The following is a 20547-nucleotide window of genomic DNA, read 5'->3' as shown; positions in this document are numbered from 1 at the left end:
GAAGACTGATCATATTGATGGTTTCTTCCAAATTTAATCAAGAATGCTTTAACAAGGTAGGAAATATCAATATGCAATACACTACTTTTAGAAATCTCCACAAGTTATTACAGTTTCAAACTATCACTTTACCGACATTACCCGGAAATCACAATGTCCCATCACGGCTGAGCTATTTTTAGAACAGGCCCGCAGGCTACTTATGTGGACCTTGGCAGGGTGCTGTTGCCCACGGGCACCATGTTGGTGACCCCTTATGTAGAGCATCAGCCAACCTATTTCTCGGAGTAACCGAGGGCCACACACAAGCACAGACTAATTCACCCATTGCCACCCCCTCCGTTGTCTAAAATAAAAGCCCTGACTGAGGTCTTCGCCCACCGCTCTCCACAGCTGGAAGTGTGATTTTCTCGGCGTCAAACCCCACCAGACACTCCTCGCTGCCCTCCATCCTACGCAGGAACTCACGTTCCCCCCCCCACCATTTGCCAGATGCAAAGAATGCATGTGTGTGCTCACCTTCAAATAGTGTGTAAGTTTGCCTGTGTGTGTTTGTGTGAGTGTGTTCGTGTGCATGTGCAGATGTCAAATGTTCCCTCACTGTGTTTGAGACAGCATGGGGGAGGGCTTGGGGAGGTTCTGAGCAGAGTGCAGTGTTTCATATTACACTTCTCTGTTGGAGGGGGAAAGGGGAGAGAAGAAGAAGAAAAGGGGGCGGAGGAAACTTTGGGCTTCTTTTCCTCAGAACCATTGAACTTGAGGTTTATGGAGGCTGCAGTCGTGGAAAATGGTCTCCTCTCTGGTCTTGGCTCTCCTGGTTCAAGCATTGTTTGGAGGTAGGAGAGATGCACAAATGTTTGAAATTTCAAAATGGATGCGACAAAGACAGAAAAGATCAGATAATGAGTTAATAGGAGAGGAGAGATTTATTGATATTGATATTTATTGATAACAGTTGATATAGTCATTTTTGTCCATTTTTTTTTTGGGTGCCCTGGTAGGGCAAAACTATATGTTGAATCTGTTTGTAGACAGGAAAGCAAATGCCTTTTTGCTTTTTCCTGTGAGTGTACATCATCTCAGGTCATGTCAAAACTATTAATGCGTGTCACAGTTTGCATGAAAGATATGGCAGTTTCATGACGTGCAACTATACAGTTTGTTCCTCAAGATTTAGTGTTGTAAGTCATCACAAGGAAAAACATGTCCATATACAGTAATGCAATGCAATGCAAATGCCACTGCAAACACCAACAACCACAATGAAATTTTTTTTACTTTTAATTAATACCTCTCTGACTTAAGAACTTTAAGTTGAGTTAATGTTACAAGTGTTGTATTGGATTTCAACTGGTTGTGCAGATGTAATTCTTAATATTGTGGCTAATCAATACAGATTTTCTGAAAGGAAACGATGTCATGACTAATACTTGTTCAATTGAAGCACAGTAGACTGAGCATATTCGGCATTCGCAAATTCTCCTCAGATTTTGGGGGAAACGTATCCTCCAAAATTCACTGAAAAACTCACCTATTTACTGTTCATGCAACTACTTCTATGGCGCCGTTTGGTGGCATTTTGGTGCTGAGGAAGTGAGTAGAGGAGTTTCATTTAGACAAAAGACATCCTTTGCCGCCATCTTGTGACATCTATAGGCAATTACAAACCATTTTCGGGCGGCCGTCAATTATTTAGATTTTCACCATGGCTTTTTACTGAAGAGACAAAGTGAGAGTGCAACAAGAAAGCTTTTCTGTGTAAATAAGACACAACAGAACATTAAGACAAAGAGTGTAATCTGTTCAAAAATGTGACATAAAAATAAAATTTTACCTGTTCAAATTTCACTTCAACAGATTTGTGTTCCGCCATCAACGTTACCATCACTCCTTCCCCCTTCACGGTGGTCCAGGAGGGCCAAAACGTCACACTCTCGTGTGTCGTGTCCCAGCGGCGGCGCAATTCCGCGTTGCCCGTCGTGAAATGGACCTTCCTGCCGGCCGGCTCAGACCGGCCAGATGACGAACTTCTCATCGCTCGGGTCAACATGAGAAAGGCCCGCTTCTATGGAAACTACACCAAGAGTTTCTCGTGGCCCAAGATGAAGCTGACGGTGGTGAAGCAGGGCAAGATCTTTGACTTGTTGATCTTGAATGTGTCCGAGGGGGACCGAGGTCTATACATATGTCGGGTTCAGGAGTTCAAAAAGCAACAGGATCGCTGGAAGGCCTCGTCTAATTCCACGGCTACAACTGAACTCAGAGGTGAGCAGTTAGGAACCTCTGTATCAGTTAGGAACCTCTGTACCTCCCTTTCATTCTCACAACAAGAACCCAATAGCCGTGATAGTTCCTATTGGTTAAAATTAGTAGTTGGATGACCTTGCTGCATTCGTTATGTAGGGCGGGACTTCGACCGCTATTTCAGTCAGCGCAACAGAAGCATTGTCAAATGTTGTTTTGATAGAAGCCAAACTACATTTTAACACGTTGGTCCACAGAGATGTGCTATGAAGCTGCAGATGTTGCTAGAGAGCTCCCAGATGTGATCAAGCTGTTTGAGGTTTTACGACGAAACTGTCTCCATTAGTAAAGAGCAATAAAGATGACATTGACCATCGGCCATACGCTGTATATACCAGCACTGCAAAACATCTGAAAATCATTCAAATGCGACAGTAGGTTAGACAAATATCTGTAGGCCCGTAACCATCAGAACTCTTGCAAATGTTTCTTGCAAGCAAAATGCATTTTCCTGCTTTGGTGTCACTGGTTGCGATCCAACCTGGATATAAAAGGATCATCCGCGGCAGTAAGTTGCGGCTTTGACAGAGGAGATCAACTTGAAGTATGAGCAGAGGCAGTGTGAGGTTTTAGTGCTGCTTTTACTGACTCACTGAGCGGAACAGATGACACATGTGGCACAGAAACCTTTTAACTTTCCTAAAAGAAAGTGGCATTTGCTTTCATCCCAAATCTTCATCTGTTCAGCTTTCTGTTATTGCATGGCACATGCTCAACCAGAAGTTTCAGTTTGCTAAACCAATAGTCTTAAAATTGTGGGATAAAATAGCATTAAAGTCAATTGAGCTACCCAATTAAAAATACAATGCCCACACAAATTGTGTGTCACTGCTAAGAGATGCTCCCACAACTGTTTTTGGTATAAATCCATGCCCCAAAGAGAGAAATGAAGAAAGAACTCCAGCGGTTTTTTAATCATTTTAGTCCTCACTTCATTTATCTTAACAAAGCATATAATAGCAATCCCCCAAAATCTTGATGGTGGTCAGGATTCACATACGGAACTGTTGTGGTGTGAGTTTAGACTGATAGCTGGATGGAAAAAAAGTTGTTTTGGTTAGTTCGGTCCTTTCAATTGGATATGCCAATGTGCCTTTTGTATTATTATTATGACAAATTATTAGCAATTTCACTAAAGGGTGAGGTCTAAGCTGCTGATGTTTCAGTGTACAAAAGTCAACATTCACATCATAATCTTTAGAGCAGTCTTTGTGGCATTCCTCATCTTGCATTAAAAATCTTCTTAATCATGTTTTCTGAGGATGAACAGGATAATATTGAGTTTACCAGCAAGATTTTGCAAATGTGATGGAAGAATACCTTGTGTTTTCCGTTCATTAGCTGAGATCAGACAAAAACTGTTACTTTCTCTTGCCTTTCATAAAATGCTAGATCTCAGTCACCACAATTTTCCATTGATGTGTGATCCTGTGGGCTGTGACTTTCGGTGACGGAGTCGTGGGCCAAGTTTGAGTCGGGCCAGCACGCAGACCTGAACGCGAGCTGTTGACATTGGCCACGTCAAAGAGTTTCTTCCCAATGTAGGCCACAGAGTGCAGACAGACTTAGCAGAAATGGAACAATAGAATGTTGTAGTTAGGTGAAGCCCCTCTGTATAAGGTGGGGAGTGAGTACTGTTCCATTTTTTTTCTTTCTCATGCACATTTAACATTTAATACAGTGATTCAATCGTAAGACATAACAAAAAATATGAAAACAAAAATTCAAAAAGGAAGTGCATGTTTACTTTATTCAAGTTCAGTTGCTCAGATTTTATTGTGTAACATGATTTATTTTATTTTTTTCTGCCTAGGGCACAGTTATTCTTGGCTCCTATGTACTTTACCAAGCAACAACTCACCAGGCACAAGAGTAACTGAAACTACCTAATGCTAGCATAAAATATAAATTCTGCTGATCAAAAATGTCTGTTGTGAACTAATTGATTTGGGGTCATGAAAATGGATTCAAATGAAAGAAAACTTAATCCTAGTTAACTGCAAAAATAAGCTTCCACCTCAATCACTCTTGCTCACTCTAATGAGGACAAGCCGGAAGAGTGATCCTTTATGTGCATGAGTGCTTTTGTATGTGACTGATGGAATCCCTGTGGCCCAATGACATCATGTAACCAGGTGTTTCCTCATGCAGTCTTCCACGCAGCGTCGGCACTGAAAGAGAGCAGATTTCACTTGGGATATTGAGATGATGTATTTTTTGTAGGTAATGCAAGTGGGTATCTGCAATTTAGCAAGGGCAGTTTGTAAAATGCTCTGCTATCCTTTCAAAAGGCGGAAACATGTTCTAGAAAGATGAAAGTTACTAAGAAATATGAATATTCTCCAAGTGGCAAACAAGTTTGTTTTCCGGGTTGCAAGTATACACAACTTTGCATGTTAAACGCTGTATAACTGAGAGTTCTGTTACGATCAGTCAATTGGAATACAAAAAAAGTGGACGATGAATACAGACACATCATTTACCCCAGTCCACATCAGTGTGCAGATGCCGCCAGCGCCAAACAAACAACTCTGTTCCTCTAATGGTTGACTCGTTCATTCTAGTCTAATGTACTGTAGTCTTTTAAAGCTCTTTAAAATAGAGGGCTCATTCTCAATGGGCATAGAAGGAGTTTTATTGCAGTTTTATTGAATGATTGCGATTGATAAACATTGCTTCAGTGCATGCAGCTTCACACTGACAAGAGCAATTCGGGGCTCACACGCTGAACTCACAGCAACTATAGTGATTTTGTGATGTCCTTTAATTCTATTCCACACAAAAACTTTATCCCCCACAGACAGGTAACCAACTCATGTAAACCCAGGGGCCGTTATTACAGGGATTATAACTATTCAGTCACACAGCTTGTGTCACAACTGGTGTCTCATGTTGTCTCGTCCATAGACTTTTCACCAATTTTTAACATTTCATCCGATTTGACGAGGAAAACTTTACTGCTTGTAGTTTGGTGTACTCGAGCACACCAAACACATAGCGATAACTGCGACAATCTCCTCCCCCGAACCAGATGTCTGTCGTAGTACCAAGAATGACTGTGAGAGGCAGCATGGTGCTACAGCACATCCGGAATGACAAATAATACGAAGAGATAGAAAAGAGTAGAAGTAGAAAAAAAATTGAAGAAGCTAGGCTGACTCTTAGTTTATTTGGTAACTAAGTTGCTGTTGTAAACTCTTCACCAATTGTCAGTTTATTGAGGTATATGACTTGGGAGATGTTATACAATCATTCAACACTTGTTCCTTTATTTGTGTCCGACAAAAGCGCAAAATTCAGGGTACTTCTTAAATGGCCTTGGCTAGTCCTTGGCTAGGCCGAACTCAGTGTTGACCACATGCAAAAGGATTTGCCATCGTAAACACATTGAACACATTTACAATTGTCAGCCATGACTGTTTTTTTCCAAGCAGATCAGGGAGGAAAAATCGATCTTAACACACACCACACTGCAGGGTAATCTTTTAGAGACATCCAATAATTGGGCCTTGGCTAACTATGAGAAAATGCTTACATTATACCAAATTGTCAGTTTATGTGTATTCCACTTTAGCCACATCTATCATGTGCAGTAGTTTCTCAACCAATCTCAGTTCTATGTTGATACATTCAAAGGGCTTCTTCCTTCTTGGGTGTTTAGTTACTCCTAGCCATCGTATCTCCTAACGAATTAGTCAACTCAAGTCAGCGTTATATATAAAGTGCCAATTCAATGGAGGATTCTTGAACTGACCCAAGTCTCAGTGTTGGCCTTCTGCATTTGTAGAAAAACCGTACTGCAGTCCTACTTTCTTCACTCTTCTGTCATCTTTTGAATGATGATCCAGGATTGTGTTGACCCCAGCATCTATTTTACCATACATTTATTTTTATTTGCAGGCAGATTTTAGACACTCCGGTCCAAAAGCCTAGTCCTTAAGAACTGAGCTCGTTCCACCCCCGGTATTAGTTGATATTGTTGAAAATATTTTCAGTATGTCATAGTCCTTCCATATTTTATTCCAATGAACTTTCGCTGTCGCTGTTTTCATTGTCACTTACAAAGCCGTCTGTATTTGTTCCGTGGAATTCGACAAAAATGTTCTGTGCGATATTGCCGTGTGGAAATGGCATGATGCCCATTGAAATGTTGAATTCTGGACTTTCAGCGGTGTGATCTTCACTTTGGAGACTAGTTGCATTGCTGCCACTATCTTCAGTTGATGCCACGCTGTCTTCATTATTGGGATCATTGTCATTTTCCATATTGGCCTCAATGTTATTGTCTTCAACATTGCCGTCATTGTTAGCATCTTCAACACTGGCATCACTGTCAATCTGTTCAACACTGGCATCACTATCATTGTGTTCAATATTAGGATCGTTGTCTTCAATATTTGCAATGGCGTGTTCATTATTATCATTGTCTTCATTATTGTTATCGTTGTCATCATCTATATTGGCATCACTGTCATTGTTTTCAATATTGCCATCATTGTCTTCACCACTAGGATTATGGTCAGTGTCTTCACTGTTCTCATTGCTGTCTTCAATATTGGCATCCCTGTCATTGTTTTCAATATTTCCATCATTGTCTTCACGACTAGGATTATGGTCAATGTCTTCACTTTCTTCAGTATTGGCATCATTAGCATTGTTTTCATTGTCACCGTCCCCAGGTGGCGTTGGCACCACCTGAAAGGAAATAGTGATCTCCTGGTTGGAGACACAAACATTGACTCTGAGGGCTCCCACATTTGGTGCTCCTCGTCCTAATCTTCGTCGGAAACGGTGGCCTGTAACATCGATGATATGTTCATTTTAAAAACAAGCATAGCATACAACAGTTTGCACTGAAAGGTTGGTAAGCAGTTAAATACTTACGAATTGGACCATTGTGTTGCCCGTCCCCTTGTACTTCCATTTTATCTAAAAAAAAATATCAAGTAATTAGTGTTAGTATCCATCCATCCATCCATTCTCTACCGCTTATCCGGGTCGGGTCGCGGGGGCAGTAGCTTCAGCAGGGACGCCCAGACTACCCTCTCCCCAGCCACTTCATCCAGCTCTTCCGGGGGGATCCCGAGGCGTTCCCAGACCAACCGAAGGATGTAGTCTCTCCAGCGCGTCCTGGGTCGTCCCCGGGGTCTCCTCCCGGTGGGACATGCCCGGAACACCTCACCAGGGAGGCGTCCGGGAGGCATCCGAATCAGATGCCCCAGCCACCTCATCTGGCTCCTCTCAATGCGGAGGAGTAGCGGCTCTACTCTGAGATCCTCCCGGATGACCGAGCTTCTCACCCTATCTCTAAGGGAGAGCCCGGACACCCTGCGGAGGAAACTCATTTCGGCCGCTTGTATCCGGGATCTTGTTCTTTCGGTCACGACCCACAGCTCATGACCATAGGTGAGGGTAGGAACGAAGATCGACCGGTAAATTGAGAGCTTCGCCTTTCGGCTTAGCTCTTTCTTTACCACAACGGACCGATACAAAGTCCGCATCACTGCAGACGCTGCACCGATCCGCCTGTCGATCTCCCGTTCCATTCTTCCCTCCCTCGTGAACAAGACCCCAAGATACTTGAATTCCTCCACTTGGGGCAGGATCTCATCCCCGACCTGGAGATGGCATGCCACCCTTTCCCGACTGAGGACCATGGTCTCAGATTTGGAGGTGCTGATTCTCATCACAGCCGCTTCACACTCGGCTGCGAACTGCTCCAATGAGAGTTGGAGGTCACGGCTTGATGAAGCCAACAGAACCACATCATCTGCAAAAAGCAGAGATGCAATACTGAGGCCACCAAACCGGACCCCCTCTACGCCTCGGCTGCGCCTAGAAATTCTGTCCATAAAAGTTATGAACAGAATCGGCGACAAAGGGCAGCCTTGGCGGAGTCCAACCCTCACCGGGAACGAGTCCGACTTACTGCCGGATATGCGGACCAAACTCTGACTCCGGTCGTACAGGGACCGAACAGCCCGTATCAGGGGGTTCGGTACCCCATACTCCCGAAGCACTCTCCACAGGACTCCCCGAGGGACACGGTCGAACGCCTTCTCCAAGTCCACAAAACACATGTAGACTGGTTGGGCGAACTCCCATGCACCCTCGAGGACCCTGCCGAGGGTGTAGAGCTGGTCCACTGTTCCACGGCCAGGACGAAAACCACACTGCTCCTCCTGAATCTGAGATTCGACTTCCCGACGGACCCTCCTCTCCAGCACCCCTGAATAGACCTTACCAGGGAGGCTGAGCAGTGTGATCCCCCTGTAGTTGGAACACACCCTCCGGTCCCCCTTCTTAAAAAGGGGGACCACCACCCCCAGTCTTAGTGTTAGTAGTCGGAGTATATTAAGAGTCAACATAGCGTGGAACCTTTAAAGTAACATTCTGCTGCGGGACACTGGTTGAGCAAAAATGGACATATTTCTCTCAAGAAGACAATCTTTAGTCTTCATAAAATCTGGTAACAAGATGAATTGTTATGTTCCTTATGTATATTTTGGTATGTAAATTCGACGTGACAAATGTACACTTTTACCTGTAGCTTGTTCTTGTCCATAGTTAGGGAACGTGAGCCCAATCAAATTAGGTGTGATAACAAAATGACTAATGTGGAGAAGTTAAATAGCTGCTTGTGTGAGACCAGTTACATCTTTATGGGGCTCTATTGGAATATACTAGCCAGCTAAGGACATACAGAAACCTTCATGTAAACTGAAACATTGGGCCTACTCCAAAACCATGTAATGACATAAGAGACTGACATCACATTCCAATACATCATTACGTGTTACGTGTATTAAAAACATCACCCGATGGCCGCTACTCAATGACAGATGTGTTTAAATGAGTTGCAGTTTGCATTGGCTTACCTTGGGTTCAAGGAACCGGTCTATAAAATGCCTGTTTAGAAAGCAGTTGGTGGTGAAATGTGTTTTTCTCATGCAGCGCCTGCTGTACTTTAGGCTTAATCATGATGATTTTACAAATAATTTGCACAGCACTGATATCAAAGTACAACTATTGTCAATAGTGGCATCATGGTTACAGTTGTAGTAACCAAGATGGTCCACAACAGTGTACGTTGTGCTGCAGTATCAGCTTTAATCTAACTCTATGACATCATTTGCTATTTGTTTGTAATGCTTCATGAGATCATCTCATATGTGATGAAATTATGCATGGTGAAAGTGATGTCACTTTGAAAGTATATTCTATAACAATGTGATACTCAGTGATGAGCCGTCAGCAAGCTCTTCTCTGCTGGCCTAAACAGTCTCAGAAGAATACATTTACAACCTTAATTCCTATCAGCTATTGTCTTCATTTCATAGTGTTTCTCCTGGCTACATCACTTACAGTATGTATTTATGTGGCTGTTAGATTTTTCTATCCAATCCAATTGTCATTTCAACCTCTTGGTGACATGTCAATGTAATCTGCCCACGACATTCAGAATCAGCAGTCCTGGTCAGTGTAAGTTAAACTTTATTAGCACTGAGATTGTGTCTTTAGATTTCAAATTTGCTTCACATAGTCATCTAGAGGGTCCACAATAAAGTCAGGCTGTGCCAAATGTGTGGCCCGCCACTGGCATTAGGCCATGGTTAACCTAAATATGTAGGAACATACATTTTGGACACAATTCTAAAACCAGTTCAAGTATGGAAGTATTGAATGATGTCTTTCTTTTTTATTTTATACTGGACATTAATCCATAAATATTTAAAGATGGAGTCAACAATAAGTATTTTTTTATGTAAAAGTTGGACATAATTTTGTTTGTGTTTGAAATAGTCTCAGCATGATGCAGTGCAGTTGTAAACCACTGCAAACTACAACCACAATTGTAGAAACAAATTGTGTTAGATGAATACCGCTCAGAATGTTCTATTTTTCTATTGTTCTATCTTTATCAAATTATTCTTCTGTAACATTAGTCATAGAACATGTGTGGATGGGGCCCTAGGAAAATTTCATCTAAGTATCCATCCATCCATTTTCTGAGCCGCTTCTCCTCACTAGGGTCGCGGGCGTGCTGGAGCCTATCCCAGCTGTCATCGGGCAGGAGGCGGGGTACACCCTGAACTGGTTGCCAGCCAATCGCAGGGCACATACAAACAAACAACCATTCACACTGCACCTACGGGCAATTTAGAGTCTCCAATGCATGCATGTTTTTGGGATGTGGGAGGAAACCGGTGTGCCCGGAGAAAACATGCAAACTCCACACAGGCGGGGCCGGGGATTGAACGCCGCACCTCAGAACTGTGAGGCTGACGCTCTAACCAGTCTTCCACCATGCCGCCTCATCTGAGTATATTCAAGGTTATCTGGGACATTTTTAATTGTTCCAACAAAAAATGTATCCTGTAAAAATGACACAAGCATTCGTCATTTTTAAAGGATCACTGATGTTAACAGTCTACACGAGTCAAACATACACCTTTCTGTGTCACACCAGTCTCATATTTATATGAAACCGCAAGTAGTAGTAGTGCTAAATGTGGCTTTGTTTAAACAGTAAATTTAGTCTGGCCACAGTCATGACTACAGACTTTACATATTTCCTTTTTCACTGTGTGTGTGGTTTTTTTCTTCCCCCCGTGTAGTACATGTGTTTCCGGCCACAGAGGCCAAAGACAGCCTGTGGACCTTGTTTGAAGGTAAGTCGTCATATTTATAATGTGTGTGTGTGTGTGTGTGCATATGTGTGTGGCAAAAATAGCCCAACCCAAATGATACACTTCTTAAAATAAAACACAGAAACATCCCTTTTTTTCCTCATTTTTTTCGTGTGTGTGTATGTTTCAGATGTTCACCTTTGTGCTGTACTGATTTGCTCCGTGGGACTGCTGTGCATGTGCATGTTCACAGTGACCGTAACCTGCCAGTGCATACAGAGGAAGCAGCGGTTAAAAGGTCAGCAGACAGAGAACAAACCTCTCACTACGGACCTGACCTCTATAGCTAGCCTTCTGTTTCTATTACACTATTATTATAACTCTTCTGTATGTTCACCAACTAATTAACTGAGATTTTGTCTCTTCTTTGTAGATAATTACCACTTAGTCAAAAGCTCTCGGAATAGGTAAGACTTTATATATATATATATTGTTTCCAAAATGTCATCACAGGAGGGTGGGGTGGGGGGGGGGGGGGGTGATCTTGTCCAATGACGAGTCTGAATGTGGCTCTTTGGCTGCCACGTTGTGGTTTATGTTGACTTTTTTATTACAAATGAACTCCATCTTCAGAGGTTTTCCACTTTCAAAAATACACTGTATTCATCATATTCATCCATTATCGAGGTCAGGTCGTGTATAATGGTTAGTGCCTATCCCAGATGATTTTAAGTGACAAGCGGGGTACAATCTGGACTGGTCACCAGCCAATCGCAGGGCACATATAGAAATGCAACCACTGAAACCGCTGGACAATTTTGAGTCTTCTGTTCACCTAAAGGGTAGACTACCTGGAGAAAACCCACACAAGCACAGGAGAACAGAAAGGAAGGCTTGACCGTCTTAATTTTAATCTTAATCTAATATGTTTGAGGCAAAAGTAAATGAATCAATCATATATCTATCCATCCATCCATTTTCTGAGCCGCTTACTAGGGTCGCGGGTGTGCTGGAGCCTATCCCAGCTATCTCTGAGCGTACACCCTGAACCGGTCGCCAGCCAATTGCAGGGCACATATAAACAAACAACCATTTGCACTCACATTCACACCTACAGGCAATTTAGAGGCTTCATTTAACCTACCACGCATGTTTTCGCGATGAGAGAGGAAACCGGAGAAAACCCACGAAGGCACGGGGAGAACATGCAAACTCCACACAGTCAAGGCCGGGATTTGAACGCTGGTCCTCAGAACTCTGAGGCAGATGTGCTAACCAGTCGTCCACCCTGACACCGTGTCTCAACTGGATCAGGTGGGGCCACTGTATGTGTTACCGTAACTACTTCTTAATATAGCCATGCCCTGTGATTGACTGGCGATCAGTCCAGGGTGTAACCTGCCTTTTGCCCAAAGTCAGATGGGATAGGTCCCAGCTCCCATGATTCAGAACAGAATAAGTGCCTTAGAAATTGAATGATGGGTATCTATGTTTCTACCAATTGATAGAGTTGAATTTGATTCATGGAGACACAGTTTGGTGCAGTCGTGACTCGTGAGTAAAGAAACTATTATAGTTTTTTTCTGTTTTCTTCACTGCAGCTCAGGAGAAACTGTCACCAGTGTGGTCAGTGTGTCTCCTGCCTTGCCAAAGAAGGAGAGGCGATACAGAAAGAAAAGGAGCAGAGATTACAGAGATGAAATACCACCAGCGATACCAGAAAAAGGTGCAGAAGACCTCCATCTGTTCCAGCCCCTTTTATTCTGGCATGTAAATAGCTAATTAAAGCAAAAATAGCTCATATATGAGTGTAAAAAATGACAGTTATACTTGGTTGAGTTTATTCTGCTTTGGTTAGCAAACATGCAGCCTCTTCCAAGTATAAACTTGAGTAACGGCCTTGTCGACTGAAGCTGACGTACTCAATCCAAACAAACCACATCTTGGATGCATTTGGTAATTATCAGCTGAAATGCAATCTATCAGATCTATTCCTGTGTTAATCTCTCCGCACAAATGGAACATTGATCAATAGCTGAAATATAAAAGTTGCTAACACATGACTGCAATAGTTGATGGTTTGGGGCTTTGTTTTTCAGACCAGAGAATGCTGATTGTTGCTTATTTGCGCAGCCGCAGCTTATTGTACTGTGTCATGCTGTTTTAAACACACATCATATTTGGTGGGCAAAAAAACACCAACCTTTATTTCACCCCTGCAGTTCCTATTGGAGACAAAGCAAGGAAACCCAAACTTTTAAAACCGCAACCAAGGAAAGTAGTTTTGGTGAGTACTAATCATATTTCCAAACATTGTTCTCTTGTGCTGATCTTCACAATTTTATTATGCCAAATGACGGTAAAACCAAATAATCACTTCCATTTGTTTTCAGTTACCATTGTGCTGTAAACCATTGTGCTGTAAACAAAGTCAAATACACTCATGAGAGTAAAAATATCACATACCTCTTATGGCTGATATCAGATAGCCCAAAATCTTAAAGAAGTAACTGTCTGTAATATTATTTTAATGATGACTTGATGCTTTAGGATGGATGAAGTAAAGTAATTAAAATATATTTGCAAAAAATATTTTACATATGCATTTAACATTTGTTTTCATTGTATTAAATAATTGGTGAATTAATTATAACTAAATGAACAATAATTAATCCAAATTTAAAATAATACTTTCGTGTTGAAATTTAAAAATCTCATATTTATTCAACATTTATTTTATTAAATAATCACATCATTCATTACAATTAAATCAATTACCGGTATATGTTACACAATTAACAAAATCAAATGAATTATTTTATTATTGAAATAAGCTGTTTACCATGCACATTGTAACCCAATATAAATATAACTAAATATCGATATTGCAATGTATCATATTGCTTTCTGTTATGATACAGTATTGCTATATAAGCATCAAAATATGGCTATATATCGATAGTATATTAGCGATAATTGTCAAGATTATGGCTGACCTTTTAATATGATAGGCTGTCATCACTGCATGGCTAAATGTGAAAACTGTGTGGGTAACTATGAAAATCTGTTTCTGGTAAGCTGTCTTTTCTTTATATATAGTCGTGTATGTCAGTGTATTTTCATATTTAATGTTTTATATGCTTGCTGTCAAAGTAAATGTTTCTATAACATTTTCCCGTCTCCAGCTACATACCGGCAGATAGTTTTCTTCCACTGTAGTGATTATTGCATAATAGCTGTATCTTGATACAATTGGCATTGTTGGCAAAATATCATAATTACCTGTATGTTTGATCGTGAGTTGCACTCCTTATTTGTACCAGGTATATCACTCATTTTACATGCTTTCTGCCAAGCCTCTCGTTTCCTTCCGAGCCCCTCAATACTTAATCCTCCCCCTCCTCTCTCTCTTCCTATCTTTAGCCTAAGATAGTGGAGGAAAATCTGACCTACGCAGAGTTGGATCTGGTAAAGCCAATTCCAGAAGCAAAAGCGTCGCGGAATGGCACAGTGTACGCTCAGATACTTTTTGGGGAACAGCAGCTATAGAAATGCAGTCCTCTTCTAATTTTGCCTTATGTAAATAGGGTTGTTAATTTATAGCGTGTTGATCTGTATTGTAATAGAAAATGTTCATTTGAAACTGTACATATAATTTTATACAAACGTTGATATCACTTTTTAATGAGGCCTTAAAAGGTAAAGACATTCATGTTTACATTGGGGTAAGGCGGCATATTTGACGGACTTGGTTGAGATGTACAGCAATACCACAAAAATGGCTCGGGTTATCGAGTAACATTGACATTTTAGAAATTAGATTCATGAGATTTCTTGCCGGGTACACATCAAATATCTCCACCGACACTTGCGAGTGTCCTTGTCTGTCGTAGTACCAAGACTGTCCTCTGAGAGGCAGCATGGTGCCACAGGGCATTCAGGCTTTGGAAAATACGACAAAAAAAGAAATAGAAGAACAGGATAGAGAAGAATAGGCTTTCTGGTAGCATTTCTGGTTAATACATTGTGGCTGGGCGGCACGGTGGTCGACTGGTTAGAGCGTCAGCCTCACAGTTCTGAGGACCCGGGTTCAATCCCCGGCCCCGCCTGTGTGGAGTTTGCATGTTCTCCCCGTGCCTGCGTGGGTTTTCTCCGGGCACTCCGGTTTCCTCCCACATCCCAAAAACATGCCTGAATTGGAGACTCTAAATTGCCCGTAGGCATGACTGTGAGTGCGAATGGTTGTTTGTTCCTATGTGCCCTGCGATTGGCTGGCAACCAGTTCAGGGTGTACCCCGCCTCCTGCCCGATGACAGCTGGGATAGGCTCCAGCACGCCCGCGACCCTAGTGAGGAGAAGCGGCTCAGAAAATGGATGGATGGATGGACATTGTGGCTGCAAATGCTTTTCCTTGTCACTTGTATTGTGAATGACTTGGGAGACACATTTGACAAACACTCAACAGTTGCTCCTCTCTTTGTGGCTGGAAACAGCGCCAATTTCAGGTCTCTCTCTAATTGGTTTCACATCACGATCACGGAGTCCGTGAATTGGCCGAACTTGGCGTTGACCACACACATTAAGATTTCCGATCGTAATTATTGAATTTTATGATTTAAAGTTGAACAGTTACAATTTTCGACCCCTACATAATTCCGGGCAGATTGGGAGAGAAAAAAAATCACTCTTAACACACCCTATACTACAGGTTATTATTATATAATTAATCTTTTGTAGACATCTGATAATTGGGCCTTTGCTTAATTCGATGGAAAGGGGGGGAAAAAATAAATATTCAAATTCGGCCGATTGCCATTATGTGTACCCGCTAAGAATTTATCTTATGTCTGGGCATCAAGTGTGAAGCTAGCAAAGAGTCAGTTGTCTTAAATTAAGAGTTCAAAAAGATCAATGTCTAGCGAGTTAGCTTCATTGAGTTAGCGAAGTTGCCTAATAACACAGTTCTGCACAGCATAATAGTTACAAATTTGAAATATAATAAGAATAAACCCAGAGTAGACGGTACAGTACAAGATTTTGAGTTAAATTTGACGTCTTGTTTTACATTACGGACAGTACTGTGAAAGGAAAAGTGAACGTAGGCTACCAACCAATAAAGAGGAGGCATCATTAGCTTGTTGACAGACTAACTGTAAAACTACTGCCACACATCATTTGCTTTTTGTATATAATCTTCATACTGGAGTGGGCAGGGGGGCAAAAACAATTGTGTGATATAATGTTATACATCTAACAGCTGTTTCTCATGCAAGTTCATTGTATAAAACTCCGTCAATAGACAGACACACACACACACACACACACACAATAAACACAAACATGAATGTGACCCAATGCAATTAAACATGAGATTTGCTTCGAGTGTGTCCCCAGCCTTATCTTGCCACGCAACATCTGTGTGCCGTCTGTTTTTGTGTGTCACACTGCAATTTACACTCACCACAACTCAAGATAGTTGATATGAAAGTAGCGATTAGCCCTTACACTGCACCCCTGCGACTGTCAAGTTTTGTCAGACGCTTTCATCTTGTGTTTTAACAGCCAATTTAGCAGCTACGCGCGCACACACTGACAAATCAATACAGGCCTGCATTTACGTGTGCGATAAACTACACCAAAAAAAAGCAAATGCCGTAAATCTTCGGAAACTGCCACCAAACAGCACTATGTGTGTAATCCAAGAAGACTTTCAAATCATAAGGTTTACTTTGTATTTGTGATAAGCGCTCCATGCTAGTCTCCAAAGTGTAAAAGTGCTTAGATCTCTTATTTTCGTTTCAATCTTTGGATTGTGGCATGGAAAAGCAGCAACTGTGAATTTGAAACCCAGACGCAAAAGCAACGGATTCCTTCTCCTCCCCCACTGGTCCCGTTATCAAGTGTAATAGTCACTTTTAAATTCCCCATTTTATTACTAACTGTATGATGCGTGAAAGATGTTTTTTGGTTTACACAATACCATTTCATCCATCCATTCATCCATTTTCAACACCGCTTATCCTAGTTAGGGTCGCGGGACGCTGGAGCCTATCCCAGCTGACTTCAGGCGAAAGGCGGACTATACCCTGAACTGGTCGCCAGTCAGTCGCAGGGCACATATAGACACGGACAACCATTCGCACTCACATTCACACCGTCACTGAGTGGGAACTGAACCCACGCTGCCTGCACCAAAGTCAGGCGAATGTACCACTACACCATCAGTGACTACAATACCATTTGTAACTGAAAACTGATACAACAACAATCAATTAACCGATGAATTGTTAAGTTTTATTTTTGTATGTGAATATCTGAATGTTTTGGGTGATTGCGTTGTATTTAACACAATAACAGCAGTTATCAATGTGGATTTAGCTCAATTTCCAAATAGTTGATGTCTTGTTTTTATCACGCTCATTTAACTGCTTGAGCAACAACAGCACTCCATTTTGCCTCAATGGCTTCAAGAGACAATTAATCAACATTTCATTCCACACAAATGACGGGAATTTCTAACAATCAAATCATCAATTATTATTTCCATCTCAGTTGAATGGACTATTTGCCTCTGTCAAATTTTAAGCCTACAAGTGGAAGAAAGAGGGTATTGGGGGAAAAAAAAATTTAAATAAATATTTCCGATAATTGAACGTTAGCATTCTCAAGTTAAAATGAAATCACCAACTAGCGGCCTGGCATGCATATTAAAGCCTTTTATTGTTAATGTTTGCAGGTCAAGGTCAACATTTTGACAGTGTTGTCATCTTTTTGTGAGACACTTGAAAAATGTAAAGAAAATACTTTCCTGTGTTTACTTGACATGTGAATGTACACTTTATTTTAACAACCAGCTACTAATCTTACCAAAATGTTTTTGGATCAATTAAATTAAACTAAGCAATTTGTATGTGGTATTTACCTAGTTTCAGAATGCGTAGCAGTTGATTTACACTGAATATAACGTGATTTGAACTGTTACTTCAAATCAAACTTTATTTTTTAACTATTGGTGACTCAATACAATCTGGCATTTTGAGATATGAGTGGATGTTTATGAAATGCTGTTGACATTCAAATTTGTGCACATTTCAGTTCCCCAACATTGTGTGTTTTCTGCCGTATGCCAAGTTCAGCCTCTACTGTTTCGGCAATGGTTTGAATGAATAAAAGTTGTCATCCATTGTGACTGGAGACCTTTTTCAAGTGTCCTGAAAACTGTGAAATGTAGAGTTTCTTCCAAACCACAATGCCCTTAATGGGAAACAACTAACAAGGACCATGTGTGTGATTGGGGCCTCTCAGCATCTCAGTTCTCTTTCATTGCCCTGCTCCAACCTTTAAATTCAATAGTGTGTCAGTTTGCTTGTGTGTTTTTCACTAAAAGCATCTATCACAGTCATATGTTTTTTGGTGTATGGTTTGATTATTTTTTTTTTCTTAATGTGTAAGTTTTTGTTTTACCTAAAAATTGGATTTTGTACTGCATCTGTATTGTTGTAGCATATACAATCTGTATTCTTAATGACATCCAGCAGGGAGGAAGTGCAATAAGAAGTGTGTAAGAGTAAATTACACTTCTTATTTGATTTATTACCTCAGTATTTTTGCATATGAACTATGTATGGCCTTGTAACTTTTCTTTGTTTGTTTTGTAATGTATGTTGTAAAAGAGTCAATAAAGTAAGGTATGTTTGAAGGTTGTGGCTGGTTTCTACTTAAAACTGCACAATGGCAACCACTCTCTCTCCAGCTCCAACTTTTCCTCACCTCGCATTGTAAAAACATACTCACAAGGGCACAACCCCGAACAGACTGTAACCTTACAATACTACTATTCCCCGTCACCATTCCTATTTACTACATCACATTTTTACGTTTGGCGTTTTAACTGTTAACACTTTTAGAGCTACACGTTCTCATAGCACCTACTTCTTATTATGCTATAATTTAATAGCAACCCCCTGACAGGAAAATTAGTCCCATGTGTGGCAAATCTCAAATAACCAACTGCAATTGGGTTAAATGTGGTGTTGTGTTTCAATGCAGTCCAACTGGCTGTGGCCAGGAAATACATTAAAAAAAAATTTTAAAAACAGATTTGCAATGTGGAAATTCAGCAGTTACAAGCACATAGAACACATTATACCAAACCATTGATGAAAGTTTAATAGCGTAATGATCAAATTAATATCTTATATTGTTTACAAAAATGTCATTTTGTATATTGTACATTATATTCTTCCTTGGTTTCAACCATTCCTTCTAAGTAATGCCTCAGTTAGCTACATGTTGGCATAGGGTGTGTGGGCGGGTGGTAAGCCAATGAGAGGGGAGATAAGTGTTAGGTTTAGTTTACTGACAGTGCGTCCTCTGAAAAATTTAAGAAAACAAGAACAAGCTGGGCGGCACGGTGGACGACTGGTTAGAGCGTCAGCCTCACAATTCTGAGGACCCGCTGTTCAATCCCCGGCCCCGCCTGTGTGGAGTTTGCATGTTCTCCCCGTGCCTGCGTGGGTTTTCTCCGGGCACTCCGGTTTCCTCCCACATCCCAAAAACATGCATTAATTGGAGACTCTAAATTGCCCGTAGGCATGACTGTGAGTGCGATTGGTTGTTTGTTTCTATGTGCCCTGCGATTGGCTGGCAACCAGTTCAGGGTGTACCCTGCCTCCTGCCCAACGACAGCTGGGATAGGCTCCAGCACGCCCGCGACCTGAGTGAGGAGAAGCGGCTCAGAAAATGGATGGATGGAAGAACAAGCTGACGCTCACATGTGCATGAGGCAATGCCAAGTCTTACGTTTATTTTAAACGGTGAGGAACTCATTGACACGACGATGCTCTGTGCGTGAGGACAAAATAGCTGACTTTGGAGACATCCTCTCATGTATAAACAAGTGAGTCACCGGTCAAAAAGAGGCAAACAAAACTTATTGTTAGAGAAGAAACCGCTGCATGTCTCGACAACAATTACGTCTCATGTCCTCATCTCCTCCCATACACACGCACAAGTGGCATATCCTGTGTGGTTGCATAAATGCACAGTTCAAGCTGACAAAAACGAACATAATGACAGCATTGAACAAAATCACAGGATGAAGGAATGAGATATAGACTCCAAATTGGGAAACACTGGACAACAGAGTGTCCTGTAGAGGACAATCCCTTCTGTTTCAGCCTTGGGGGGAAAAAACACAACTTCCTCTTTTGGTCTCAGTTCCAACTAAACTAAAATGATGTCAGATAACCAGCAAGTATGAAGAGTAACCGATACTTTACCAGTATCGGTAAGAATACCGATACTGTACGTGTGTACTCGTACTTTGAAAAACAGTCTGATACTACGGCATCCAATACCACTTTAACAGACTGTCATATACTATACTATTCTGTTTTGCCTGAGCTTGCAATGGGCCTTTTGTTAGATAGTGAACAGTTCTTCAAAAAAAGTCATGTGCTTGCTTAGAGCTGTTTACTGACACTCAAAAATTGAAGTTTACATGAAAACTAACACAAAATATAAAGGATTACGCTTTGTATATTAGAGCAAACACATGCAAAATGTCCAGTAGCTTAATGCAAACACATAATACAAAACACTATAGATGAGC

The 20547-nt window shown here is 41.3% G+C and overlaps 1 protein-coding gene across 2 annotated transcripts; it reads left to right on the top strand.

The window, feature by feature from the left end:
* Positions 1–99: 99 nt before the first annotated feature.
* Positions 100–18633, top strand: vstm4b (V-set and transmembrane domain containing 4b). 2 transcript variants are annotated; one of them, XM_061756252.1, is made up of 8 exons: positions 103–836; positions 1858–2265; positions 10923–10976; positions 11125–11232; positions 11368–11401; positions 12536–12660; positions 13157–13221; positions 14358–18633. In XM_061756252.1, the coding sequence occupies exons 1-8, from the start codon at positions 788–790 to the stop codon at positions 14481–14483; spliced, it is 969 nt and encodes a 322-aa protein (XP_061612236.1). In that variant the 5' UTR covers positions 103–787; the 3' UTR covers positions 14484–18633. The 2 variants fall into 2 exon arrangements, with proteins under 2 accessions (XP_061612237.1, XP_061612236.1); XM_061756253.1 differs by lacking the exon at positions 11368–11401 and having other exon boundaries at positions 100–836; positions 14358–14494.
* The last annotated feature ends 1914 nt before the right edge of the window (positions 18634–20547 follow it).

This window comes from Phyllopteryx taeniolatus, chromosome 19, assembly GCF_024500385.1.
Source record: "Phyllopteryx taeniolatus isolate TA_2022b chromosome 19, UOR_Ptae_1.2, whole genome shotgun sequence".
NCBI lineage: Eukaryota > Metazoa > Chordata > Actinopteri > Syngnathiformes > Syngnathidae > Phyllopteryx > Phyllopteryx taeniolatus.
Note: the sequence above shows the minus strand (reverse complement) of the source record. Positions and strands in the feature narration are given on the sequence as shown.